Source organism: Lepisosteus oculatus, chromosome 25 (genome assembly GCF_040954835.1).
Source record: "Lepisosteus oculatus isolate fLepOcu1 chromosome 25, fLepOcu1.hap2, whole genome shotgun sequence".
In the NCBI taxonomy this organism is placed as follows: domain Eukaryota; kingdom Metazoa; phylum Chordata; class Actinopteri; order Semionotiformes; family Lepisosteidae; genus Lepisosteus; species Lepisosteus oculatus.
Genome location: NC_090720.1, coordinates 13,303,572 through 13,330,008, shown reverse-complemented (window position 1 = coordinate 13,330,008; position 26,437 = coordinate 13,303,572). Strand labels below are relative to the sequence as shown.

General features: G+C 40.7%; 1 protein-coding gene across 1 annotated transcript; it reads right to left on the bottom strand.

The window, feature by feature from the left end:
* Positions 1-1,936: 1,936 nt before the first annotated feature.
* Positions 1,937-26,216, bottom strand: p3h1 (prolyl 3-hydroxylase 1). The gene is made up of 15 exons (XM_006641872.3): positions 25,484-26,216; positions 24,277-24,429; positions 22,889-23,078; positions 20,892-21,023; positions 18,488-18,627; positions 17,909-17,998; positions 15,576-15,628; positions 14,058-14,179; positions 13,421-13,548; positions 12,396-12,491; positions 10,451-10,601; positions 8,048-8,165; positions 6,707-6,782; positions 5,864-6,004; positions 1,937-3,410 (listed from the first exon to the last, which is right to left on the bottom strand). Exons 1-15 carry the CDS (start codon positions 25,946-25,948, stop codon positions 3,090-3,092), a joined length of 2,376 nt encoding a protein of 791 aa, XP_006641935.2. The 5' UTR covers positions 25,949-26,216; the 3' UTR covers positions 1,937-3,089.
* Between the last annotated feature and the right edge of the window lie 221 nt (positions 26,217-26,437).

Below are 26,437 nucleotides of genomic sequence, written 5' to 3'. Positions count from 1 at the left end.
GCTAATTATAATTATGACTTTGATTAATTATTAACTTTACTAATTATCATTACTTGTCAATTATTATAATTAAAACAATGATATCATTAATGCCATCATTTGAGATTAAAAACTAGAAGATACTGCCACCTTCAGCACTAGAGCCCGAGACCTTTACCTTAAAACAGAAGTTCTCAGTTTTGAAAACACAGTGCCCCCGTTTCAGTTATCACAAATCCACAACACTCCCTGTCTAGGTGTATGGGCTAATAATTTGATTTTAACACTTAAAAAAATAAATAAATTGCAATTTTATTTTGGGTTTTGAAGAATTAGCTGTTTAGTAGCAAATACAAGTCAGTGACTAAACCACCAAATATTGGGAGAAGCTCAGTTAGAATATGAGTCTTCATTTTTATAAATTGATGTTTAAAACGTGGCCTTGTAGTCAGTGAGAATTGTGTGCCCTAGGCGTGCCCAAGCAGTTGACAAACCCTGCCTAAACCTTGACGGGTTCTCCATTCTGTCTCTCCTCCTGTCCTACACTTTCAGATCTCTACACGAGACTTCCTCTACTGGCTTCACATTCACTCTCAGTCTTTCCGCTGTAGGCTTTGGCTTTGGTCTTGTAATAGACTCTTTAGAAATGAAACCAGCTCTAACCAGCGTGCTTGCATATCATCTCAACGGAAGAGTTTTTAAACACATTTATAGATAGATACTTTATTGATCCCGTGAGGAAAATTGCAGAACTGATGGTACCATGACACCAAAAATCCACCCACCATCCATTTTCTAATCCCTCTATCCAATCCCAGGTCACAGGGGAGCTGGAGCCAATCCCAGCAAGGAAAGGGTGCCAGGCGGGATACACCCTGGATGGGACACCAGTTCATAGCAGGACACACAGAGGCACAGACACTGACAAACACTTTCCCAGAAGCCAATTAACCTGCAACTATGTATCTGGAATACGGGATGGACACTAAGAATGTCCTGTTTAATTCCAACAATCTTCTAGTAGATGCAAACATTATTATTCTGTTGCTGTCATTTCTTATCAATCCAGGTGTCCAGTTGCTCTCAGTTTGTTGTGCTGGTACACGTGGCTTTCAACCTTTCAGACTGACCATCCCCATTATAGACCTCTCCAGTGCTGACAGACAACCACCTCAATTGACAAGTGTTTCAAGTTTACTTGTAAAAAAAACAGATTAGACTCTTTTGAGGATGGAATTTGTAATGGGAGAGAAGAAATGAGGGGGAGAACTGAAATTATAGAAATATTTTGAGAATCAACAAGACAGCAATATTTAAATATTAGCAAGTCCAAAATAATAAAAACGATACATTTAAAAGATAAATGACCTGTATTTTGATACATGGTAAAAAAAAAACATTTTCAGTCCAGCAAAGGTTTAATACCTGTGTTAAATACTTCTGTTAAAAGTGTCAGATATGTGATGGTTCCAGTTACCTAGCCTATGTTTGTGTTTAAAATAACCTTGGAGTCATAAAGGGTCCTAGGCTTGGCACATGTTCACATCACTATTTCTCAAACGTTCCCACATAAACAAACCCATTTCTGATTAAGATGACCACAGTGCAGTACAGATGAAGCCTGATGCCTGACAGGTTTTTCTCTACAGATAACAGATAAACTTTATTCTTTTGCGTTTACTAAAATGCATTGGTTTGCGGTTTAGATTAAAGTCCACTATAAAGAATCTTAAAGCATTCAGCTTCAATCTTTCTCTTCCTCACGTCATTTATATTTACATTTGGCCTCATATTTATTCATACCCCTGCTACAATGTAATTAAATGAAAACAGGTTTTATGAAAAAAGACAATATGTATTAGCCAGATCAATGTTGTTAGAGAAATCATTCAATCAATCAATAAACTGAAAGATTGGTTTATACCACCAGGTAGGCAGATGTATCCATTGAACTACGAAGTTTAAAAATGGTATTTAATCCCACTGCATAAACCATCTTAGGAGCTGTACTCAAAAATATTGCATCTAGTCCAACTCAGTCCATATACACTGCAGTACATTGTCTTGTTTAGTCAGGACTAATGCTGAACACATATCAATTGTAGGTCAGTATTACACCATTCACTCTGCTGACAAACTGCACTATTTCATGTGACCAAATTAGAACTGGACTGTAGATACCCCACCTTGTAGTAGTCTTTAGTCCAGTTTTCAAGTACACTATTAAATGGGCTGCACTGTTGGCATATATAGCACCATCAAGCCACTTTAAAGGTGACTAAAGCATGTAGGGTGTGGAAAGGGTCAGAGTTGCTTCTTCAGACTTGAAAACATTTTACCCCTGACCCACCTGACTGATCTTTGTTGTTAATGTTTCTATTAGCCCTTTCACAACAGTGCAACATGAAGCTCCCCAACTATTAGTACAAAACAACACCCATCTACCCTAGAAGCACTAAGGAGCAAATCTACAGAAAGATACAGGCAGATATTCATGGACAAACTGTCAAAGCTGCAGAAGTATTGCACCCTCTTTAAATCTAACAGCACCTGATTCAATAAATAGCAATTCCATGTACACCTGAAGTGTAGTTCCTATAGTCCTGTCAAAACCTGACCTACATAGAGTAACACTCCATATTTCAGCATAGAACTATCCAATGGAAAAGAAATAACTGGCTTAGTGGCAGATCCAGAATATTTAAATAAGACAATGTTGCCAATGACAGGAGTGTAATCAGATTGGAAAACAGCAGATAGTTTCTTCGACTTTCATGATAAGAGCAGTTTTCAATCTATGTGACATCAAAACCTTAACATCCTTGAGCATTTAGTTTTCCAAGTGAATTGAAATAATTTTACAAAAATGTTACAAAACAATGTTGTAATGATGTCAATTAATTTAGAGCAACATTGTGTTGATACATTAATCTTAGGACATACAATCAGGAATATGTATTTAACAACCTGTTTCCTCAAGGCATTAAAATACAATTACCCAGAAACAGTGGGAGCCACTCTGTTAACACAACCCCAGACAAATCTTTAATAAACACACAACCAAGTTTATATATATAAAAAACAACACAAAAAACAATGTAATTCCAGAATCACAACTCTTCTTTGGCACTGTGCGAGTCCACTGCTGCACTGACAGCAGGTTTGCTATCCTCAGTGTCTAAACCCTGCGCCTCCGGAGAGGAGGAGTCCGATCTGTTAATTGTAGAGGGGTCAGAAACAGATGCCGTCTCAGCTGGTACTGATGATGTCCCTGAGTCACTGCTGGGGGGCTCAGCAGTGGCCTGTGTTGTATCCTTCCCACCTTCAGACTGTGTGGGTGTCTCTGGGATGCTTTCTTTAGCTGTACCCTGAAACTCTGCATCCACAGGGCTGATGAGCATCTTCAGAAGGTCTTCAGCTTGTATCCGTTCCTGGAAGAGAGATGGAAAAATTAAAAAGAGATGTTTTACACACAGACTGCACAGAATGTCCAAGACTCAAGACTCAAACACTGTGGGAACAAAGTCACAAGATATGTGGTTGAATGGGTTATGTCAACAATGGTGGAAGAGCTGAAAATGTAAAAGGTGGAATGGGTTAAAACTGCTTGCAATGCATTTATTGTAGGATGATTCTTCATCAGGAGGATTTAAATAAAATCACTGATGCTGCAATACAACACCCACCCTTTATCAGGAAGTCACTTGTGCCTGGTAAAAATTGCCACAACCTGCAGCCTAAACTGGTAGCAAGAAACTACAGACTCTAGTCCATCGCAGGGCACACACAGATAAGTTAGAGACAACAATACTCAACCTAGCCTTTAGAAGCTGCAGAGAACATGAAGCGACTAGCAAAAACCCATGTGAACACCTTGAGAACATGAAAACTCCACCCGTAAGTCTGCAGAGTCAGGAGCTGTGAGGTAGCAGTGCTAGCTACCATGCCACCATGCTGTGTGCAAGGGAGCAGGAAAGGGGAACCGAAACGCTTTTTTCATATTTCTGGGTTACAAAGAATCACCACTGATAAGTACATTTCTAACCACAATGAAAGTAAAATATAACAGTAACATGTAAAAAAATAAACTGAATTTACAGTGCAGCGCCATGTTGCCGTCAATGCCTGCAATTCAGAACAAGGCAACAAAACGTCCAATGGCTTGAAGCTGCCCTATCACACTGCAAACAAGCAGGGTTGTGAACACATCTCCTTTAATATTGCTCACGACTTCAAGACGGCTTTGCCGACATAATAGTTAACTCTGCCTGCAGATCACTTTGCAACATTTCTGTGGTGAAAAGCCTGCTGCACAACCTGTAAATTGTTGTACTTTGTTACAGATATTTTAAAACTGGTCTGAAAAATTGGGACTTCGGTTCCCCTTTAAAATGTCAAAGCAGCCAAAGCTGAAGCTGCTTGGAATACATAGAACCGTAAACTCTAGGTTTGACCTAAAATTAAGACGGACTTGATGCAGCTGTGCTGCTGAATAATTAGTGTTCTAATAATCAGTGAACAGCTGCTTCACTACCAGTAGACTGTAAAGGGGTGTCCTTAAGAGCTACAGTTTTAAACATGAGAATATAGATAAATTAACTAAATAATTACTCACCATTTTCATACCTTACTGTACTTTTGCAATTATACCCGAAACCACTTACCAAATATCTTGCACAGCATTATTGCTTTGGTGCGACTCAACAAATCAGTTATATTTCGTAACACATTAAATAAATGTTTCAGGGAGATAATAGATAATAATAAGAGCTTTCATTTGTCCTACATGAAATTATTAAAACCTTTACACAGCATGTCTAGCAGAGAGGTGAAAACTTTACCGATTGATTTCACACCAAAACACCATCTTAGGAACAGTTTCATGGATTCTTTAATGACCAAGTAGTCAGGGTTTCATGTGAATGACAGTTCCTGTATCTCCTAAAGCCAGGTGTAGAATCAAGCTTCAGCTTGGTTCAGACTGAAGAATAGGCCACCTATTGGCCACTAATACCATTCATAATGGCCAACTTAATTTTAAATAAATTGGTTTAAATTAGGGAGACATGGTCATCCTGTGTTTGTATGGGTTTCCTCCCATAGCCCAGAGACCAGGTTAACTGGCTTCTGTAGAAACTGGCCCTGGAGAGAGAGTGTGCACATCTGTTTCTGTGTCTCTCCTATATTAGCCCTACAGTGAACTGGGCTGGTGTACCCTGGCTTGCGCCCACTGCTGGCCTGGATAGGCTCTGGCACCCTTGAAACCCTGAATTAATAAAGCAATGACAGTGGTCATCTGATCCAGTGCTGACCAGGCTCAGCCTTGTTTTGTCTCTGAGACCAGGCTGCAAGATGCTAAATTATTATCCACCCACCCAACTTCTAACCATTCTTCTACTCAGGATCACGGGGGAGCCAGAGCCTATCCCAACGGGCACAAGGCAGGGTACAGCATTGGGATGGGACTCCAGCCCATCGCAGGTCACACACAGACACAAACACACTCACAATCACACCAGGGCCAGTTTTCCCAGAAGCCAATTAACCTGCCATTATCTCTGGACTGTGTGAGAAAACTGAAGCACCTGAAGGAAACCCACATAAAAAAGAGAGAACATACAAACTCCACATAGACAGCAGCCTAGGTCTGGAATTGAACTGCAAGGCGGCAGTGCTAACCACTGCGCCACAGTGTCATCCTAAACTTTTATTAATAACAGCAATAATAAATCATAATACAAACTGAGATGAAATGAAATCAAGGTAATGTTGAATCATGACTCCTGAGGTAATGAAGAGCCAGGATTTAAAAAGCGAGCACCAGCTTTTATTGTTCACCCTGAGAAAGTGGAGTGGAGCAGATGGCCGGTTGTCACTGCTGTACCTTCTCATTGTGACGCGGGTCCAGTGTGAACCACAGAGCCACGGCGCAGCGCTGCCCCCTGGTCACGGCTCTCACTCCGTGTGGGTTCTCCTTCCCGGCCCCGAACCCCACCACTCGGCCGCACTGGGGCCTGACCACAGCCTGCAACACAAGACACCTCCTGAATAACAGACAGACTCACCCCTCAGAGGGCTGTACAGGTAATGGGGATCCCCTCCACCACCACCAGTGTGCAGCCCCACCTGGAGGGCAGCCAGAGTGCACCAGTCTGCTCCCCACACACCAGCTCTCAGTGGGGAAGAGAGCAGAGTGATGAAGCCAGTTATGAGATGGGGATTATTAGGAGGCCATGATTGGTAAAGACCAGTCTCATCTGAAGGATGGCACCTATTTACAGTATAGTGTTCCCGTCACTATACTGGAGCATTAGGACCCACACAGACTGCAGGGTGAGCGCCCCCTAGTGGCCCCACTAACACCTCTTCCAGCAGCAACCTTAGACTTTTCCCAGGAGTCTCCCATCCAGGTACTGACCAGGCTCACACTGCTGAGCTCCAGTGGGCTGCAAGTTATCTTCTTTTGACTTTCTGTGAGAAAGAGCTTAGCCTTCACATCCAATTTTACAATAAATACTTTCACTCAGTAAGAATGAAGTCTAAATCTAAGGATGTACGTGTGTTTACAAAACATTTCTACAAGCAAACCAAACCTCCCTGGATAGTTTGTTCAAAGAAAAGACCTACATTTAATTAATTCAGTACTAAACGAGAATATGGTCTTGTTCTGCTTACATCAAATAATTAAACAGAAACAAAACACATACTGTACAATCAAATCACTTACTGTGACAGTTTTGGCATCCAGCTGAGTGAAAATGAAATCACCCCCTTCAAAGTCATCATTCAGATACAGGATAGCACTGAAATACAGGGGAAGATTTAGACATTTGCAAGTCTTTGAAGAAAGTCTACTTTGGTCTAAACATAAGCTGCTAATTAATTGCTTACATTTGGTTGGAAGACTTCTACCACTGTCTTTTTGGACTGGGTAGAAACGAGAGCACCCAGAGGAAAACCATGCAAACAGAGGGAAACATACAAATTCCACATAGATAACACCCCAGGAATTGAACCCAGAGCCCCAGTGTTGAGAAGCAGCAATGCTAACTACTGCAACACTATACTGCCTGCTTAGGTGACACTCACATGATTAAAATATGTAGGATCATCAAAATTGGAAAGGTGTTGAAAAAGTAATAGCTCCAAAAAAATGTTTAAAATGTTGTTGTTTTTTATAACACAGAAAGAAAAAAAGTGAAAGAAATTCACTTCTGGTACGATAGCCACCGCCCTGCAATTATATTGAGAAATCCAGCATCTCAGTCACTTAAGACTTGGAAACGGTTAGTTAAGACCAGTAAAGAAAGACACTGACTGAGTTTAGACTTTAAGGTACCAAGACCAGCAGCAAGGTTACAAAACACACTGTAAACACTTAAAGAGCCACGTAACCTCAGCTGGATGTTAAAAAAAGTTTGAATGAAATTGCTGTGTTTGACTGCTTGAATATTAAAGGATCCTCTATTGATGAACCACAAAGTCTAACCCAGGTGTGCACAACCCTGACGTCACAGAGCAACAGGTCTCCAATATCACCCTCATGTAAAGAAATGTATTAAAGTTTGGAGCACCTGCTGGTTTTTAAACAACACACAGGGTAATACAGTATATTCAGGTACATGAGAAGTAAGCAGCTCTGACACTAAAAAGTTGGTCACAGTTCAATCAAAATGATCTCTAAATTACTGAATGACCTGCAGAACTGGATACAACATCAATATGTGACATGCCTTTCTCCAGTTTCACTTTTAAATGTGGCCTCGATGTACTCTGATTCAATATGAAAGCTGCTGGATGTATTTGAGTGCACCGTGATCTTTCCATGTTTCAGTGGGAGTTACTGTTGCCCACAGTGTACTGATATCATTTGGCAGATTGGCCTGAGTGGACAGTAATACACTTATTCACCATCCCGTGTGTGAGTCTGCAGGTTTTGAAAAATGCAGGATGGTGATGAGACATGAAAAATGCAGGATGGTGATGCCAAATCAGGTGGGTTTACAACAAGAAAAAATTGGCAATGTGTTTAAAAAGAAGCCCACTGGTGGACACAGCTGAACCATACCTGTAGTCTCTGTATGTGTAGGCCGGGGGCTCTTTGATGCACTCCATGAGTTCTGAAACCAGCAGGCAGTTATCCACATGAACAGAGTGGCTCAGATCCTCACGCCCCTCCTGTTTCTCTGGGTTGCAAGAAAGAAAAATATTCAGGGGAACATGAAAGTTGTTTTTACTCAGTTCCCAGAGACAGCAATCAGAAGGCATCTTTGGAATCTTTTGGAAAGCACAGATACTTCCACTCCCCTCCCTGGATAATCTGACAGTAACCCATGCTTAACAGGAGTCATGTTTGAGATGCATTGCTCTGTTTCCCTTCCTATGGAATAGAATCTTCAGAGTTTCTCTAAGAGCATATTCGACTTAATCATAAATGATTCTGAAAACACAGCCAGACTTGTGCATCCTTAATCCAAGAATGACAGACAGAATAATAAGATTATCCTTTAATCTTTATAATGGACCTCTCTGCTCCAAGCTCACTAAAAGACCAGAAATATGCGACCGGGTATCCTCGATTAGGGTGGGATGATGATCAAAAAGTCAATAATATTGTCGTAAAAATATTCAATGACAAACATGCTATAGTTTTTATCATCAATGTAGTTATCCAGATGTTCTGCACCAGGGTGCGAATTACATCTAGGCATAAGGGGCACCCCTGGAGGCACGGGAGACATATTACACATGAAGGGCCAGTCGACAGGAGTGACCACAGAGGTCTGTGCTTAGCTATCTTTGGTGTCCATCATGTTGCCCATGAAGTTGTCTGACGAGCAACTCCTATCAGCAACAGTCAGATCGCCCAGTTTTGGTTGTTTTGTGAACCCAAAATTAGCTAGTCAAGTTCCCTGTTTTCTCCTGGGCATTATTGTCGCTTTTCAGTCACATATATAGAAAACTAAATGTAAATAGAAATTTTCTATGCAAATTCACTGTCTGCCTTTTTTTAAATCTAAAGAAGAAACATTGCCTACTAACAGTAACAGTGCTGCCAATGGCCTTGATCAGTAATAGTATTAAGTTGCTTAGTTATTTCTATGGCAACAACATGCTCAAAAAAGAAACAAATAAACCGGAAAAAAGTGACGTATATAAACAGGAAATTTTTAAAGTTTCCATATTTTAGAGACCCCCACCAAAATTTCACAAATGGTCTCTTCAGGGAAGCTTGTGCCTTATTCAGAGGAGCTCAGCTCCCCCTGGTTCCCCTGTAATTCACACCTCATTCTGCACTATTGCCATTAGCACTGACCACTTCTCTTTCTGCCTAACAGACACTTCGCAAGTAACTGAGCTCACGAAACCAGACGTTTGATTTGAAGGGTATCTTCAGTTCATCTGCCTGTATTGGTGACACAGCTCTACAGCCCTGCTCCACAGTGTTTCAAGAAATGTCCCACTCTGAGGAGAGTGAAACTTTTCAGTCTTGAACACAGAAGGCTACAAGTTGACCTTATACAAGTACTGAAACTATACAAGCATTGACAAAGTCAACTCAGTGAACGTTTTCAGAACAAATATTGCAAAATAAACCTCAGGCACAAATGGAAGTGCATTTAAAACCAATAACTGGATGTACTTCTATACCCAAAGAATTGTAGGAGGATGGAACAAGCTTCTCAGGCATGTTATTGAAGCTCATACCCTTATAATTTTGAAAGAAACAATCATTGGATCAATTACAAGATGACTATCATCCAGGCTAGGTGGGCTGAATGGCCTCCTCTTATTTGTTCTAATGCTCACATGCTAGACAGAATTCTCACTTCCTTTGACTCTAAAGTGTTCCAAGTGACTCAAGTATTTCAGACTCGAGGCAATGACTGCCTTGCATAATACCTGGGCGCAAACTACATACAAAGATGTGAAATAATGAAAAGGCAAAAAATTGCCACTTAAGGCTTAAGGCTGTTGTGTTTGCAAGATGCTTCACTTAAGTTCAGAGGTGCTTTGTTCATAGTAAGCTAGATTCCTCGCCTAACTCTAGAAAAATGAGGATGATGCCCTAAATTGCAGTACAGTCTAAATATTTCTGTAAACGTCAGTTGATTTTTTTTACTGTATTCATCGGAAAATAATTTGCATCTCTTAACGAGTTTTAAACACTGCATCAAGAAATGTGAAAATACACTATCAGCCTAATCCATAACAAATTGCATCATTACACTGGTAGTGCCCAGCTTTGACAGAGGGACAGTTTAAAGAAGCAGCCGCAATGCCAGCCCATGCCACTTCTGATGCACAAACGTATACAGGAAGTTGTTTTACCCTGCACATCACTCTGATTTCAAAATGGCTGTGAGAAAGAGGTCTACTGTTCGACAGGAAGCAACAGAACTAGGCCTGCTGCCGTTGCCATGGTTTCAAAACTTTGTTCCTCCATTATCGTCCCAACACCAGGCCTCACCGTCAATGGCAGAGCGGCACACCAAGTGTGTGTAAGAGAAGTAGAGGGGAGTCTCCAGGCGGAAGTAGGACTCCACGATTTTGCGGACCTTCTCACTGATGTCAAAAAACAGACTGGCGCTCCTCATGGACACCTTCCCCTCCTGGCCCAACTGCAGCAGCAAAAGGGACAAAATCCACTATTACGTAATGACTGTCCCCCAGGACACAACGACAGATAACCGCAATGATGAGAGATCACCTGTCTATAAGGGAATACTAAATGAAATGTCTTGTTAAATTTTGTTAAACTCTGGCCTTATAACTAAGTTATCTTACAGAGTTAAATGGTTTAGGCAACAGTGTGCAGGAATAATTAGACCTCTGGCCTTGAAAATGGAGGGGTGCTCACTCAAAGGTTACAATTACCGTAGTGCCGTTGAGTAAAGCACTTCACTCACATTACTGCAGTAAAATACCCAGCTGTATAAATGGGTACACATGTAAGTCCCTTTGGATATAATATGTCAAACAAATAAAATACAGATAAATTGCAGGAAGGCAGCGCTGAATATAGACTAATGTTTGGACCACAGGTACTCAGAATACTACAAACCACTATGAAAGCTGTGTATGAAAATAATAATAATAATAATAATTGCTTACACTTATATAGCACTTTTCTGGACACTTCACTCAAAGAGCTTTACAAGTAATGGGGACTCCCCTCCACCACCACCAATGTGCAGCCCCACCTGGATGATGCGACGGCAGCCATAGTACGCCAGAACGCTCACCACACATCAGCTATCAGTGGGGAGGAGAGCAGAGTAATGAAGCCAATTCATAGATGGGGATTATTAGGAGGCCATGATTGGTAAGGGCCAATGGGAAATTTGGCCAGGATGCCGGGGTTACACCACTACTCTTTTTGAGAAACACCCTGGGATTTTTAATGACCACAGAGAATCAGGACTTCGGCTTTACATCTCATGCGAAGGACAGCGCCTGTTTACAGTACAGTATCACTATACTGGGGCATTAGGACCCACATGGACCGCAGGGAGAGCGCCCTCTGCTGACCTCACTAACACCTCTTCCAGCAGCAACCTTAGTTTTTCCCAGGAGGTCTCCCATCCAAGTACTGACCAGGCTCACACCTGCTTAGCTTTCAGTGGGTTGTCAGTTGTGAGTTGCAGAGTGATATGGCTGCTGGCCATATCAATAAACAGTTTATTTTTAAGGGATCTGGAACTGCCACAGTGTTGTGCAGGATGCTGGACATCTTGGAGCACCAAGATGCCGTTTTTAGGGCAGTATTATGTGTAGGTAGAGGGGGCATTCTGGCTGTTAAGAAATAGCAATAACAATACAAAACAAGAGAGCCAGTAGTATATGAAGATTTCTAATGATTTTTTCTTGGCCTGGACTAACTCAGGGACTGTCCTACAGTATGTTGGTATACCTATCAAGCTATATATAAATTACTTCCAGAAACACTTGAATATTTACTAGCACCACCACAGTGTGATGTTCTAGATGGAAGTAAACACTGGTATAATTTAGCAAACTGCAATATTTACCAATGTAAAACCTGAAAACTTTGGCATATTTTGTAAAACACTTTGTAATATTTTACATGGTAACCTTTGTTCTTAATCAGCATAGTATGCTTAATCCTAGGAAATACTTTTAAATACTATTACAAACTTTTTAAATACTTTTTAACAAACAAAGATTTATCCCCGTGGTGCATGTGAACTGAAATCTTACAATAATTACAGGACATTCTGTAATACGACATTTGGACACCAGAGAGCAGTATAAGTGAAAAAACAACACACCCTCAATACCACTGCACTCAAAAGCAGAAACACACAAGGTAAAAGTCTGCAGAAATGAGCTGAGCTAACACTGACACTTGGCAGAGGTAACAGAACTACCGAGACCACAACAGCAAAACCTGCCTTCAGAGCTTTGAGGACAGTGACTCCCTGGAACATCTCACTGGGTGTGTGAGGAGACGGTTTCCCCCTGTATCCATCACCCTTCAGAGCAGCAGCCTGGGAAACAGAAAAAACACATGGCTGTTCTCTGTGTACTCCAAATAATCCAGCCACAACTACTGTGCGTTTACCTGTTTACAAACAACCAGCACAGCATATGACACGGCGTCACTTGGATTGTGGGTCTGAAACAAGGTGCCCAGAAACACTGGTGAAGCTGAAACCCTGGTTTCCTTCAAGGCTGGGACTCTCTCACCAATTAGCTATTAACTCTCAAATGTGACAGACAGGCTGAACTGACTCCTCTCCTCTGCAACCTTACATCGGTATGACATTTGACCGCTTGAACAATATAATGTGCAGAAGCCACAGATGCAAAACAAGACATCGAATATTTTATTTTTCTTTGCTTTTTACTCCCAATACTAGAAAAAAGGGAACTGTAAATGAAAAACAAAACTCATGAGGTTAACCAGAAAAAATAGTTACAGGTTAGAAGGAAAGATCTCAAATGAGAGCTTTAACCTCTGCCTGCGAGGAAACAGCACATCTGAAACACACTAATTACTTTCAGTGGCCAGTAGAATAATTCTCACTGTGCTGAGTGCTGGTATAACACAATACTTATTACATTATTCCTTATTTCTTTATAAAAATAAGAATAAAAAAAAAACACATCCTATCAGTGTATAAAATGCCAGACTCATAGGCAGTCTAATAAAATGCATAAAGTCAAGGTAAGAGCAGCCACGTCACAAGATTAGAATTCTGCATTGCCAACTGTAGGCAGCCAATCTCTCCAGTTGGGAGCGCTTGTGCAGTGTGCAGACACTACTGAGGGACAGGGTCAGGGGGAACTGTCAGGATGAGATGTTAGAATAATCAGGGTTATGATGAAGAGCAGAGTAAGGATTTAGGTGGGGTTACAGTTGAGATGCAGAGCTGCGAGTTGGCTTGAGGAGCTCGGAGGAAACCTGCACACCTACATTGGACAGGCGGTGGAGCTCCCTGCACTCGTCCTCTGTGATGACGTCATCCAGCACCACCCTCTGGGACCCGTTCAGGGCTTTGGAGGCCATGGTCACCTTGATGCCATCGTACAGCACGCTGCCACCTGGAGGAGCCAGCAGGGAACATGAGGCACAGCCTCTGCAGCAGGCACATCAACTCACAACCCTTAACAGACGTTCCAGCAGAGCTTCCTGAGTGAATTTAAATTTTTATTAAGAATTCTTAGAATAATAGGCTTGTAGACCCAATGTACTCAGTTGTCTTGACTGCTGTAGTTCCCTGAGCCACATGCGGTGGAGGGGATACATGAGGCTGAGGCTGGTTTAAAAAGATCAGGGCCTTAGGCAAGGCAGGACTTTACAAGTATACAAGAGGCACACTGTCACACCACCTTTCATGTTCTTTCTGTGCCATTTCTGTGATTACTAGCTGTTCCTAAGCAAAACCCTCAGGAGGCATGGGTTTTTAAGAACAGAAGCCTCTTGAATATCTTCTTTCCTCCTTTAAGACTTGTTTTGAGAAAAGGCTTGTTACACAGATGACCCCCAATGTGTTCTGGCAAGCACAAGTAACTGATGTTACAAGTTCCCTACCCATGTCTCCGATGCTCACCTTCCCTCACCATCCTGGAAATCTCTGTGGACTCCTTGTTCTTCTCCTCCACCAGAGTCTCAATCTCCTTCATCAGATTCCCAATTTCCTCAGTGATTCTAGCTGCCGTTTCCCGCTCTGCTCTGGAAAAGCAAAGGTACAGACATCCATGTCAGGCACAAGGAACATGAGTTACCAATATTCCAGGTCCGATGCACTGTACATTACCAAAGTCCAGTATATGTAAATTTCTGCAAAATAATTCTGGCAACATATGCAAGAAATATCAGGGATACATCTTGCTTTGTAGCCCAGAAATGGAGGAAGGGATACATAAGTGCATCCCAGCCCAGATCCTGAGAGACAAATGTTTTGTTCCAAATGGGACCCTTAAATCACCAATACTTACTAATAGATCTGCGTGCTTGTTTAGGCTTTTTTCTGTATTCTGTCCTTTCTTTCAAAAATACTCTAAAGCATAATATTCCCAAGAATGTACATACAGAATTTCACACATCCTTTCCTCAACTTCATAAATAAGAATTTGTTCTCTTATTTCTAACTAAGAAGTTTTTAATAGGTGAGATATTTATGATGAACAGATACGGGTGGGAATGACAGTGTGTCAAACTCTCCCACAATTAATGTTTATTTTTTCCATCTTGCCTAAGATAGGTTGTTTATATTGTAGCCAAGCACACCTGAATCAGGGCAGCTCTCGCACTCATTAATTAACAAAGTGCTCAAATAATAAATTACAAACCCTATATAGCTTGTAAAGAGCTGGAAGACATTTTAAGAACACACCTAAAAGAGAAAATTGAAATCAAATTGCCTGTGATTAAAAACGTAGCTGGAACACAAACCAGGAGACACAGTGATCCCTCAGGACCAAGGCTGAGAACCACAGCTCTACTTTCAAATGCTGTACAGATCTGTCCACTCACACATTTTTAGACTTATTCATGTCCGCAAGAGTCAAAAACACACGTGAGCTGCCATTAACCCAAGCCCACAAGCAATTCTGTGCTAATTGCTTAAAGAGGGGTAATTGTTCTTAAAACAGATGTCAGGCCTGCTACAGGCAACATGTTTGAATGACTGTGCAAATGCTGAAATATTACATGATGACCTGGAATCAGGACTATTTATTATATAAGGGTATGCTGTAGGAGCTTCATTCCTCAGATTAATTGATGGAAATCAAAGTCCCACCTGCATTTTGGACTTCATTTAGGAAATTGTGCTACTCTACAGTCTAGAATTTGCGGGCATTTCCTTTCCTCTCATCAGATCACAACCTGTTTCTGGCCTGTTTTCAGCAAAAACCCTAATGTTCCTTATTACCAAAGGATTCTTCTCAAAAAAGAAGGTGATTATTATTATTACTATTACTAGTTAACCAGTCTGAATACAGAGACTTTGGAGACTCATGTGAAAGCAGAACTGTATGCAACTGTCAATGTAACTATAATAACACCATTCATTGCTCTGTAAATGCATCCTACTGAGAGTGCAGTCTGGAGAACAGGGTCTTACTTCTGTTTCTCCCGAAGCTTTGGTGGCATAATGTCTATGGGTGTCCAAGAATCCTGAAAAACAAGATTGCAAGAGGATTAAAGTGTTTACAGGCAAAAAAGCTTTTACAGTTGGAACTGAGATACAGATGACATGACTATGATCCTTTTGCTATGTCATGATCGTGCTCTTAGAGCATAGCTGATGCAGAAAAGATGGCAACCTTGTTTGGAGCACAACAGCAGTAAGAAGCAGTAAGAAGAGGCTTATGTGTTAATTGGTGATATTTGCTATTTGGATGCCAGAGAGCAGATACTCTGTTTGCAGTCTTGCCAGAGGATAAAGGACTGACCATGAACTTTAGAGCTATGAGATCCTAGTACATGTGGAAGTATTCTGAAAGAGTGTGAGAGGGGGGGTGTCTGTGCTTGGATGACTGTTTTTTGTAGATAGTCTTTGGGAGAGACTTCTGTTTGAGATGTTCGCAAAGAGGTCACAGAGAGAAACTGAAGCTGTTCGTTTTGAAGCCAGTATGCAAGGATAGTCAGGGACCTGAAGAAGTAAGTTAGGAGCTCAAAATGGAGTTAGGCTTTTGTTTGGCTTATTTTGTTTCCTTTCACTGTAAACAAAGATCACTATTTTGAACCTTCCAGTTGTGTATGTGTGTCTGCTGTCCTGGACCTGCCTACTTTTAAATATCTCATTATGGCACGCCGTCACAATGTATTATCATCTCACAGTCTTTCACGCTATTTCTTACAAACTTTGTATTTATTTTTGTGAGAAGCACATGCGTGTAGAGTTTGATGTTGTAGAAGAAACAATCTGCATGTAGTTCGTCAAAGCCCTGCCATACACTGGCATCTACCTTGTTCCCTATACTTCTGGGATACATGCTGAGTTGCTGATACCCTTGCCAGGAATCAGTTTTCTTATAATAGGTGGATGGAACATGGCTAGAGAGAAAGAAACAGAAAGTTAAATAGTATAAAAGATTATTTAAGAATTCACTTATCCTTCTGAGAGTGTTTACTGTGGAGGTGCCTTATCATTATTGCTAAGGGGAGGTTTAAAACTGCATTAACTAAAAAACAGAACTGTCATCTTGCGCACAACATTTTTTAACGGATCCTCTCTACCATAAGAAACATGTGTCATCAGGTGTGAGAAGGCTCCACAGCCGAAACATTGTGTTTTCTTTCTTCTCTTTTCAGCAAGGAATAAACCTATTACTTGTTCCTTTGCAGCCTATGCATGCTGACGCAGCTCCCCACCTGAACTATCTTAAAATAAAGATGGGGAAAAATGAAATCAGAAAACACAAATGCTCATAAATCTTTTGAGTCAAATGCATGTGGCTAAAATGCTGTGGACAGCTACAGCATTTGTTTAGTTGAGCAGTCACTTAAAAAAGAAACATTACTTTAAACACCTTCACTGCTTTTCTGTGCTGCACTTATACTAAATAACTAGGTATAACTGCATTTAAGACCTGTGCAGCACATAAGTGAAGAGTCCTATCACTTTCAGCTTCTTAATTTTCTTTCTTTGAACAGAACAGTCTACGGCACATTCATAGAACTATATGATGCTAATGTTAGAGAGATGTGTGTTCTGAGAGAGTCATCCATTTATCCAATAGCAGAAAAAGATTTACTCCTGGTAAGGATCCTGTAAACTCAAGAGCCTTACCTAGGAACATAGGGCATAATGCAGGACTACGCACTGGACAGAACATCAGCCCATCACAGGGTGTTACACACACATATACACAGGGACAATTTAATGACACCAACAGACCAGGCTAGCATGTCTCTGGAAGATGGGAGCACCAGGCTCATGAAAATGACAAAGGACAAAGAGAGAACAAACAAATTTCACATACAAGGTGCTCCAGTCTGGAATTTAACCCATAAAACTACAGCTCGGAGGCAGTGGTGCTAAAGGTGACTCATTTATGAGTCAAATTTATAGTAATTCCAGTAAAGGACTATTCTGGTACTCTCTGCTACAGAAAATACCAATGTATAGATTCTGATATAAGTCATAAAAATGTTTTATTAAAAGCTACTGGAATACACAAAAGCATAAACTCTGGATCACTCAAAATAACGCCTGTGCTTGTTTTACAATATGGGAAAGGTTTCACAGTATGCATTTTATTAATGAATACATTTTTTATTATGTATTAATTTAATCAATCCATGAATACTTGAATTTTGTAGAATCTTTGGAAGTGTAGCCTCATTCAGTTCCTGTCCAGCACCTATTACTGCCAAAAATCATACTTGTTTATGATTACTTAAAGGACTAAAGGGAAAAATAATTTAACAGATGAAATAAAATTCACCTACCGGATCAATAAAAGTGATTCCAAAAACTTCATAAGCAAAATACAGCAGCTCTTTCTCCAGAAGGGATTGCTGTATGTACTGGCGGACATTCTGAGAGAACATTGATCACCAGTAAGTTAGTATTGCATTCTACACTTTCAACAATATCAACCACCTTCATCATGAAAAATGCTTTCGAGAAACACAAGCAGGAAAAACAATGACATTTTAAAATTCAAAAGCCTTTTTGTCTCCATACAGTTTCAGATTCAAAGTAACCTTAAACTACTTCATTATATTTTAGAGGTCCTTATTTATTTATATGCTGTTTTATCTTTTCTGCTAATGCACCATATAATTTACTTGATGTAAGACAATTAAATCTCCATAGTTAATGAAAACACAAAAACAGACGCGTTTCCTACACTTATAATGAGGCACAATTCAACCTACAAAAAGACTTAAACATTGGAGGGTGAATTAATCTTTTTTTAAAAAACAAACATTTTATGGTGTGATGTAAAAGCCAGTTTATTGACTTTAAAATGGCTATAATAGATAGAAAATGATAGAAAACATGGTCAGCTCACTGCTGCTCACCTCTCTGGGAGTGATGGTGGCAGCCTTCTCCTCCCCAAGCACTGCAGAATAGTAAGCCAGGTTCTGGTTCATAACCTCTTCAGCAGGGTGGAACAGAAGGTATGTTTTTGTGCACTCGATGGCCTTCTCGTAGTTTTCACCTGCAGAAGAATCAGAATACGTGTCTGTCTGGAAGGCACAGAGGGCTCCTAGGCTTTGCACATTTAAAGGGTTGAGCTACCTACAGTAATTCAGATGGATTCAAGACTTTCAGTAACATCAGTGTCAGGCACAGTAATACATGTACCTGCTGAGATATAATTTGTGAACCCCTTCAGCAGGTCTGTATTCTCTTAAATTTTAGACCCAAGATCTCATAAAGTAAGAAGACCTTCATGAAAGTCTTAATTAAAACACAAAGAGAGAAGATATATTTGAATTGTTTAATTAACAAAATGTTTGGATTCGGTGGCCCCTCCTTAAACAGAAAAGACTTCAGCTAGACCTTCCCTGTATCTTGCATCATACTTTAGGGATTTTGGCCCATTCTTCCTTAAAAGAACTGCTTCAAGCTGGTGGCATTTGGGGGTTTCCTTGCATGAACAGCTCTCTTTGGGTGCTACTATAACATTACAAGTGGGTTTAGAACAAGACTTTAACCTGACCAATCCAAAATACACAATTTCTTCCTTCTTCACTATATACTGTAGATCTGCTTGTATATTTAGGATCATTGTCTTGCTGCATGAACCACTTTCAGCTGAGTTACCGCTGACAAATCGATCACCTGACATTCTCTTCCAAAGTTTGCTGACAACACCAAATTCATGGTTTTGTCAGTGATGGCAAGTAGCCCAGGTCCTGAGGCAGCAAAGCAGCCCCAAACCATAATTTTCCCACCACCAGGCTTGACGGTCAGGATGAGATTCTTATAATGTAAGGCAATGTCTATTTTTCACTGCTGAAAATATTCCTTTTTGTGGTATAACGTTTAATTTTTGACTGGTCTGTACAGAGGACATTCTTCCACTAATCTTGTGGATCATCCAGCTGCTCTTTACAAAATCCTAGATGGGTAGCAATTTTCTTTTCTAGGGAGCAATGGTTTCTTCCCATGGGGGCTCTGCACCCATGAAAACCTTTCCAGTTCAGTCTTTTCCTGATGATTGAGGGATGGACAATGACATTAGCCACAGCAGGAGAGGTCTAGAGGTCATTAGGTGTTAGTGTGGGGTTCTCTGTGACTCCTGTATGATTTTCCAAGTCTCTCTTGTGGAGATCTTGGCAGGACAACTGGTCCTAGAAGACTCACTGTGGTGTTGAATATCTTCCATTTGTATACTGCCTGTCTGACAGTGGGTGGATGAAGCCTCAAAGCAAGCAATAGTTTAGAAATAGTTTTGTATCCCTCTCCAGACTGATGAGAAAGTAGTTTTCTGAGATCCTCTGAAATCTCTTTTTATTGTACGAGTAATGATGTGTTTAACCCGTATGATGAAGATGAAATTCATAAACTCGTTTTCTGATCATTAAAAAGAACAGGGCTTCTCAATCGCCATTAACCACAGTTAAACCACTTGATTCTTATTACTCCCTTAATTGTGCAAAAGCTACTAGGGCTTCCTTTATTATTTAAAAAACAATACTGGGATTATAAACCTTATTACTTTTTTAAGAATAACCAATATTGATTAAAAAAGTGATATGAAGTTGTAATATCCATAATTATATTGGGGTTAATAAACTCTTTCTCTGCACTGTAACAAACATATGACTAAAGTCACTATTTTCAAATGGAAAGGACTGAAAGACGCACAGCATACTAATCACTTTCCTACTGCATACTCCCTCAACACTGAGATAGCCTCCAGGCTTGGTGACCCTGCCGTCTTCTGCACAGTGCGACAACAGCGATCCTTGCCAAGTCGAGCATTTAATGTTTGCGCATTTTAATCCAGTGAGGATTTCCTCCTCTTTCTAGTCTGAGGCACTCAGAAGAACATAAAACTCTAAGAACATAAGATGGTTACAAACAAGGGGCCCCTTCGTCCCTTCATGCTCAATGGGTTTCGTTCTGTACATAGGTGCTCTTCAATTTTTCTGGAAGAACTGGGATCAGCAACAAGCCTGAGAGCTTGTGTTTCACAAGCTTTGCCCGAAACAAACTCCCTGTACTCATTTCCCTGTCACTATGGGTTGTGCTCTCATGTTCTTGTGCCACTGCTAGATGTAAACTAATCCACTGGGTGGCTTTGTGATTTTCACAATGTCTTCCAAGATTCTGAATGATCGCATGAAGTCTGATTGTAATCTACTTGTCTAAACATTTTCCTGCGTGCCTGATACTATAAACCACAAAGGATGTAACCAAAGGTTTAACTATAAATCTGAATGCCAGACATCACTGGCATTTCTCCGGACTTACTGTTGTAGTACGCAAACTGCAGGTAGTTGAAATGGGCAGGCAGGAAGTCTTCAACAGGCTTGTCTTTGCCTGGTTTGGTAGCCAGTTCCACTGCACAGTTCTGCTTGCAGTTCAGCACCTGCATGTAGTGGTCTGTGAGGGAAAATAGCAACAGTGTTAAAGACAAAAATAGACAAAACATGACAGTAGACATAACTTGTTATTTAGTAGACAGTCTCCTCCAAATCAGATAACAAAAACTGAGGATGCATGAGTAATTGCTACACCATAGTCACTGATGATACAGAGAATTACTGTAACTTAATACTTACAAGTTCATTTCATTTTCCAAGATTAATATATGTTCATTAATATTAATATTCAATTTTATCTTTTTAGCTTTGTATAGCCATTTTTAACATGAAAGGCTCTTTGTAACACAAGACTATCACAATAGTGTCCTTGACTTCAGATCCCATCCAAAGTTTGAGGAAGCTAAGTATTTTGTTCAGGATGATCTATAACAAGTCAAGACTTGAACTGGGAACATCCTGATAAACTCTTTACCACTGGACAGCACAGCCCCTAAAAGTTCTGAAATTCACATGAGGAACATTCAAGGAGACTGAATGTGATAATCAAGTCTGTTCTCCCCTGCCAGCTCTCAGAGGGAAAATTAAGGCTGCAAACAAATCTCAAAAGCTCAATTTTCATTGTAGTATACCACATTCCAGATCAACTGTGTGACTCAAATCTGTGATTCTCTTTGCTATTTCATTTAGTTAGCTTTTTCTTGGAAAACATGATAAATATTAGATCAGGAAGGTCCATTTTCTGACTTATACAAAGTATTCACATGTATGTTGTGGTTTCTTGTCATTTTTAGTGCGAGATTAATTGTGATACACGCTGTTGTAAATATGAGATCAGCTTGTTAAATTCAAAATAAACTAGTCTGTCATTCTAAATTAGTTCAAGATTAGTATTTTTTATTGGTGTATTGATGTTTTGGGAGTTTGTAAAAGTTCAAAGAACACACTGCTTAGCTGGTTGCTCCAGGCAAGGTTGAATAAACGTGCACAAAACTTGCATTTCTTATGTGGCACCATTTACCTGTGATCATGTTATGTGATAGTCAGGAAATGTATCAATTTTGCTAGAAAAACAATTTTCACAGACAGGAAAGATTTGACTAATTCCATGCTGTAACAGAAAGCCAACTCTCTTTAAAACACCCACAGCTGAAAACAGCTCTCGGTTTTGGAAAAAGTCAGTACTATTTTGACACCAGAGTGTCAACAGCAGTAAATGGATGTGTATTCACCATCCTGTCAGTTAAATATGTGAGACTCATAGTGCTAAGTGCATATTCACATTGACAGCTCAGTAGCTTTCATTAAGAGGTGGATTTTTTTCATTCAAGCCAGTTCTACATGTGAAAGGTAAGAATGAGCAGAATTGGTTTCCTGTCTGTGTGGAGAAAAAGAACTTTTACCAAAAATTATGTTTTACCTCATTTGAATAAAGGCTAATGGGGGAAACTGGAAACCCTTGGTCCAAGAGAATACAAGATAGAAATATCAATACCGTGGAATTACATCAATTACAACAGAGGAATAGTCTTTGCACAAAGAGACCTGGTGTGTCAAACAAATAGTCCTGTCATCTCGTGGATACGAAGTGAAGACAACTGATTGTTTTATTTTCATTTAAACTTGAAACAAACAGATGAATAATTACCGTTCTCTTCTATACCATTTGCTCTGTAATTAAATCCTAACATCTTCTCTAAGTCTGTCTCCATCACAACGCCTAGATCTCAAATGGACCGAAAATTAGTGAAAAAGAGTAGTTCAGTCCCACACACTTCTAATCAAACCACAGCCTAGTATTTTTCCAGTTAGTATTTGATGCCTTCAGCCTTCTGAAACATATGCATTATATTATACTGTACACGCATGAACATCTTAGCTGTCTTGAGGAAATTTCAAAGCTCCATTCAGCCAAACAGTGCTCACCTGTCATAGACTGGAAGAGGTCTGCACTGTAATCCAGGTAGTTGTAGCCCTCATAGTCATAGTCTCCCTCACAGAGCGCACGGCACTCCTGATAGGCTACGAAGTACTCCTCCACTGCGGCCTCAAAGTGTTCAGTCGCAGGGAGGAAACTGTCTGCTGTGTAGAACTTCACACCTTGTTGGAACTCTTCCTGAAAATCCAGAAAGATGGGCAAAAACACAAGTAAGAGAGAGATTCTGAAAGAAGTGAACCTGATACAGAGAGATTGGCTGTTAGATGTCATTATCATCATGATCACTTTCAACAACCACTTATCCAAATCAGGCTTGCAAGAGAGACGGAGCCTATCCCAGGAAGCACTGGGGACAAGCAAGGATACAACCTGGACAGGAAGCCAGTCCATCGCAGGACACACACAGACACAAACATGCACCAGGGCCAGTTTTCCCAGAAGCCAATGAACCCACCAGCATGTCTTTGGACTGCTGAAGGAAACCGGAGCAACAGGGGGAAACTAACATGAACACAGGGAGAACACAAAACTCCACACAAACAGCACCCCAGGAACTAAACATAGGACCCCCGCACAATGCCAACCTCTGCACCTCTGTGCCACCTACTGCACCTATAGAACAGTGGGTCCCTGTTGAAGGTACTACTGGTTGCAAACAGATCAGGTTTTTATCCAAAACAAACAAATGGTGCACAAACTGACTGAGGAGCATACAGCATGCTGGGTACCAAAAGCAACTGTTCAACACTCAAGAAATACATAAAATATTCTATCACACTTTGATTAAATAAAGATTCATGTGGTAACTAGCACTTTAAAATCTGGATTCCATTAAGGATAGAATTTGGCACACATGACATGAAGAGTTTTGTTTATGGTAGCAGACTCATGCAGATTAATGCAGAACTTTCTTAGAAAAGTTTAAAAACTCATTGGTAAAATAAATGGTCCACCAGTATAGACAAACTGGAGCCTTTATTGGAAGCACAAGTCAGGACTAAATCCTTATGGGACCAAATTAAATCCCATGTAGGGAGAACATGCAAACTCCACACCAAGGTTGGGCATAGATTTGCGAAAACAATGCAAACCTGAAATGTAATTTTCGGTTTAGTACACAATTTATCGAATGTATTAGATACAAATACACATATAAACAGTGTTAAAGATATGTTATACTGAGAATTTTTCAAAACATTTTATATGTATGTTATATATAACATTATACAGTAGTTCAGGTGTGTAGCTGCATCAGCATTATACATTATACATTGATATACATTATACAGTATATCAGCAACAGCCCAGAGGTATGCTGTTTTTAAGAAGCTCTTGAAAAGATCATTAATGCACAGACAAGAGAGCAGCCCCTCACCATGTGGGTTCTCGCCTCCAGGTCTTTGAAGTCAGTCTCCTGCACCCCCGCCATCATCCTGTAGTACTCCAGGTTCTGCCTCATTTCCATGTGCTCGGGGTTGGCCAGGTAGAAGGTGTGCGCAGCTGCCACCGCTTTGTCCAGGCGGTTGATCTAGGAGAAGGTAGAACAGCGGGATACAGCACAAACCCGTCTCCGGAAACCTGCGCGGATTGTGTAGAGGTGCGCCTGGGTAGCATATTGCTTTGCAGTTCATCCGAGCACACAGACGCAAATTAAATTACAATGTACAAGCATTGGGAAAGTGAAATATTGCACTGGACCGATTTATGTTTCCTTGAGAGAATGAAAGAAAATAAAACAATTCACGAAGTGTACCATTTTTATTTAAAATCTCATTGTCTGAAGTCTTCGGTATGTGAAAAGTCTTTGGCCAAGTTCCGTCAGAGCGTGTGGGACGTTTCCTTTGATTTGCAGTCTGACCCGCTGGAAAGGGCGCCTGTCCCTTTAAATTTTACTTAAACATCGGGGAGGTTAAAAGCACAGAGCCGCCACCTAACTACGTGGCACAGAAATTGTGGATGGGGGGGAGGGAGAACTATAATTGAAGCATGTGCGAAAGTACATAATACGCGAAACAGTCAGTTACGATTTTAAACTGTTTAAGTTACTGTTCATTGCGACAACGTGGAGTTAAATTGTTAAACATTTAGACTGCTCTACCGGAGTCCTGGGCGATTTGGAAACATTTTACATATTTAACTAGTCCTTTTTCATGCTTGAAGCTGTTTTTCCATAAAACCCTGAACGGGATATAATGGTATTTCTGACAAATCACCGTAGAAACAACAGTTACATTGAAAACTGAACTGTGCCAAAATACAAGTGGCCTGTAGGAGCCGTGAGACTTGGAAACATGCAGACATCCCCATGTAAGAAAATTCATTCTACATACTTTTCGGGGGTTTGTTATTAACATTTCAATACATCTGCACGATTGTAACAATAAATAAACTTTATTCCATTGTTTTAGTAGACTTAGAACCAATTTTACTTCGATATTTGCATGTATTGCATACTTTTTCATACAAGAACAACTATTAAAAGTTGAAAAAGACGTTGTTTCAAAAAGTTTTCAATTAAAAGTGACTTCAGCACTACCTCTTGCATTACACTATATGCATGTGGTTTAAAATGACTGTGTTACCTTGAAGTAAGCCACTTGGAGATAATTATAAGGAGACCTCTTCCGAAACTCGATTTCTACTTCTTCGCTGATCTTATGCAGAGACGGTGGTCCCAGTTTCTCTTCTTCACACGCACTGACGCACTGGGCCCGTTTTAATACGTTTTGGAAAAACCCGAGGTCCGCCACAGCTCCGTTGCCTGGCACGGGTATCTCCCCCAAGCCTGGTAAGGACTCCCCAAACCCGGTCTGGTTGGCGCAGAGGAGCCGGCAGTGCGCCTTCACTCGCCGTAATGCGCCCTTGTTCAGCAGCGCCCGCTCCATGTTCAGGATGACCGACTTCCAGTCCCCCTTGTAGTAGGCTTCCACCCCGTTATCGAAAAGCAAGTCGTACGGTTCCAGGGGGACAGTGCCGCTGAGCTGTACATCCGTGGAGGATCTTGGAAGCAGGGAAAGAGCAAAAAGTACGCCGATGCACAGGAACATGGTGGTGGTAACCGGGCCTCGCTGGTGGAAAGCGAGCGATTCCAAGAGATCCCGTCGGCGTGTGCCTGCGCTGGAGAAGCCTACATTCCTGGCCAGAGGCAGCAGCCCAGATTTGGGAGGGTGGAGTTAACGGAGACCCGCTCAACACTCCCCTTAAAATCTCAGCACCTCTTTCGCAGCCTGCGTGGACGTGGATTTTTCCTGTCCCGAGTTAAGATCAATACTTGTAAACCGCTTCCAGACGATAGCTCCCGAGCGAGCACCGAGTTACAGACTGGTTTTATTACGAAGGAACACGCATGCAAATATGGGCGACCTTAGAGCGTGTTTTAATCTGCTTCCAAAACGGGTAAATCTAAAAATAAGTAAAAAACAAGCAAAAAAAGACGTAAAGCGTATTAGTATTTTTAACGTAAATCCGTTTGGAAATCTTCGATACTACTTTCATATTATTTTCCTACTTTAATACAAGTGTTTTGTTCTTCTTGA

Bases quoted from the DNA above. Each gene is read 5' to 3' on its own strand.
- p3h1 (XM_006641872.3), bottom strand. From the start codon at position 25,948: ATGTTCCTGTGCATCGGCGTACTTTTTGCTCTTTCCCTGCTTCCAAGA. The intron at 18,628-20,891 runs GTAAGTCCGGAG...ATTCTTCTGCAG, and splicing joins GCAGTTTGCGTACTACAACA to GTGAAAACTACGAGAAGGCC. The intron at 6,783-8,047 runs GTATGGTTCAGC...CCTGTATTTCAG, and splicing joins TACACATACAGAGACTACAG to TGCTATCCTGTATCTGAATG.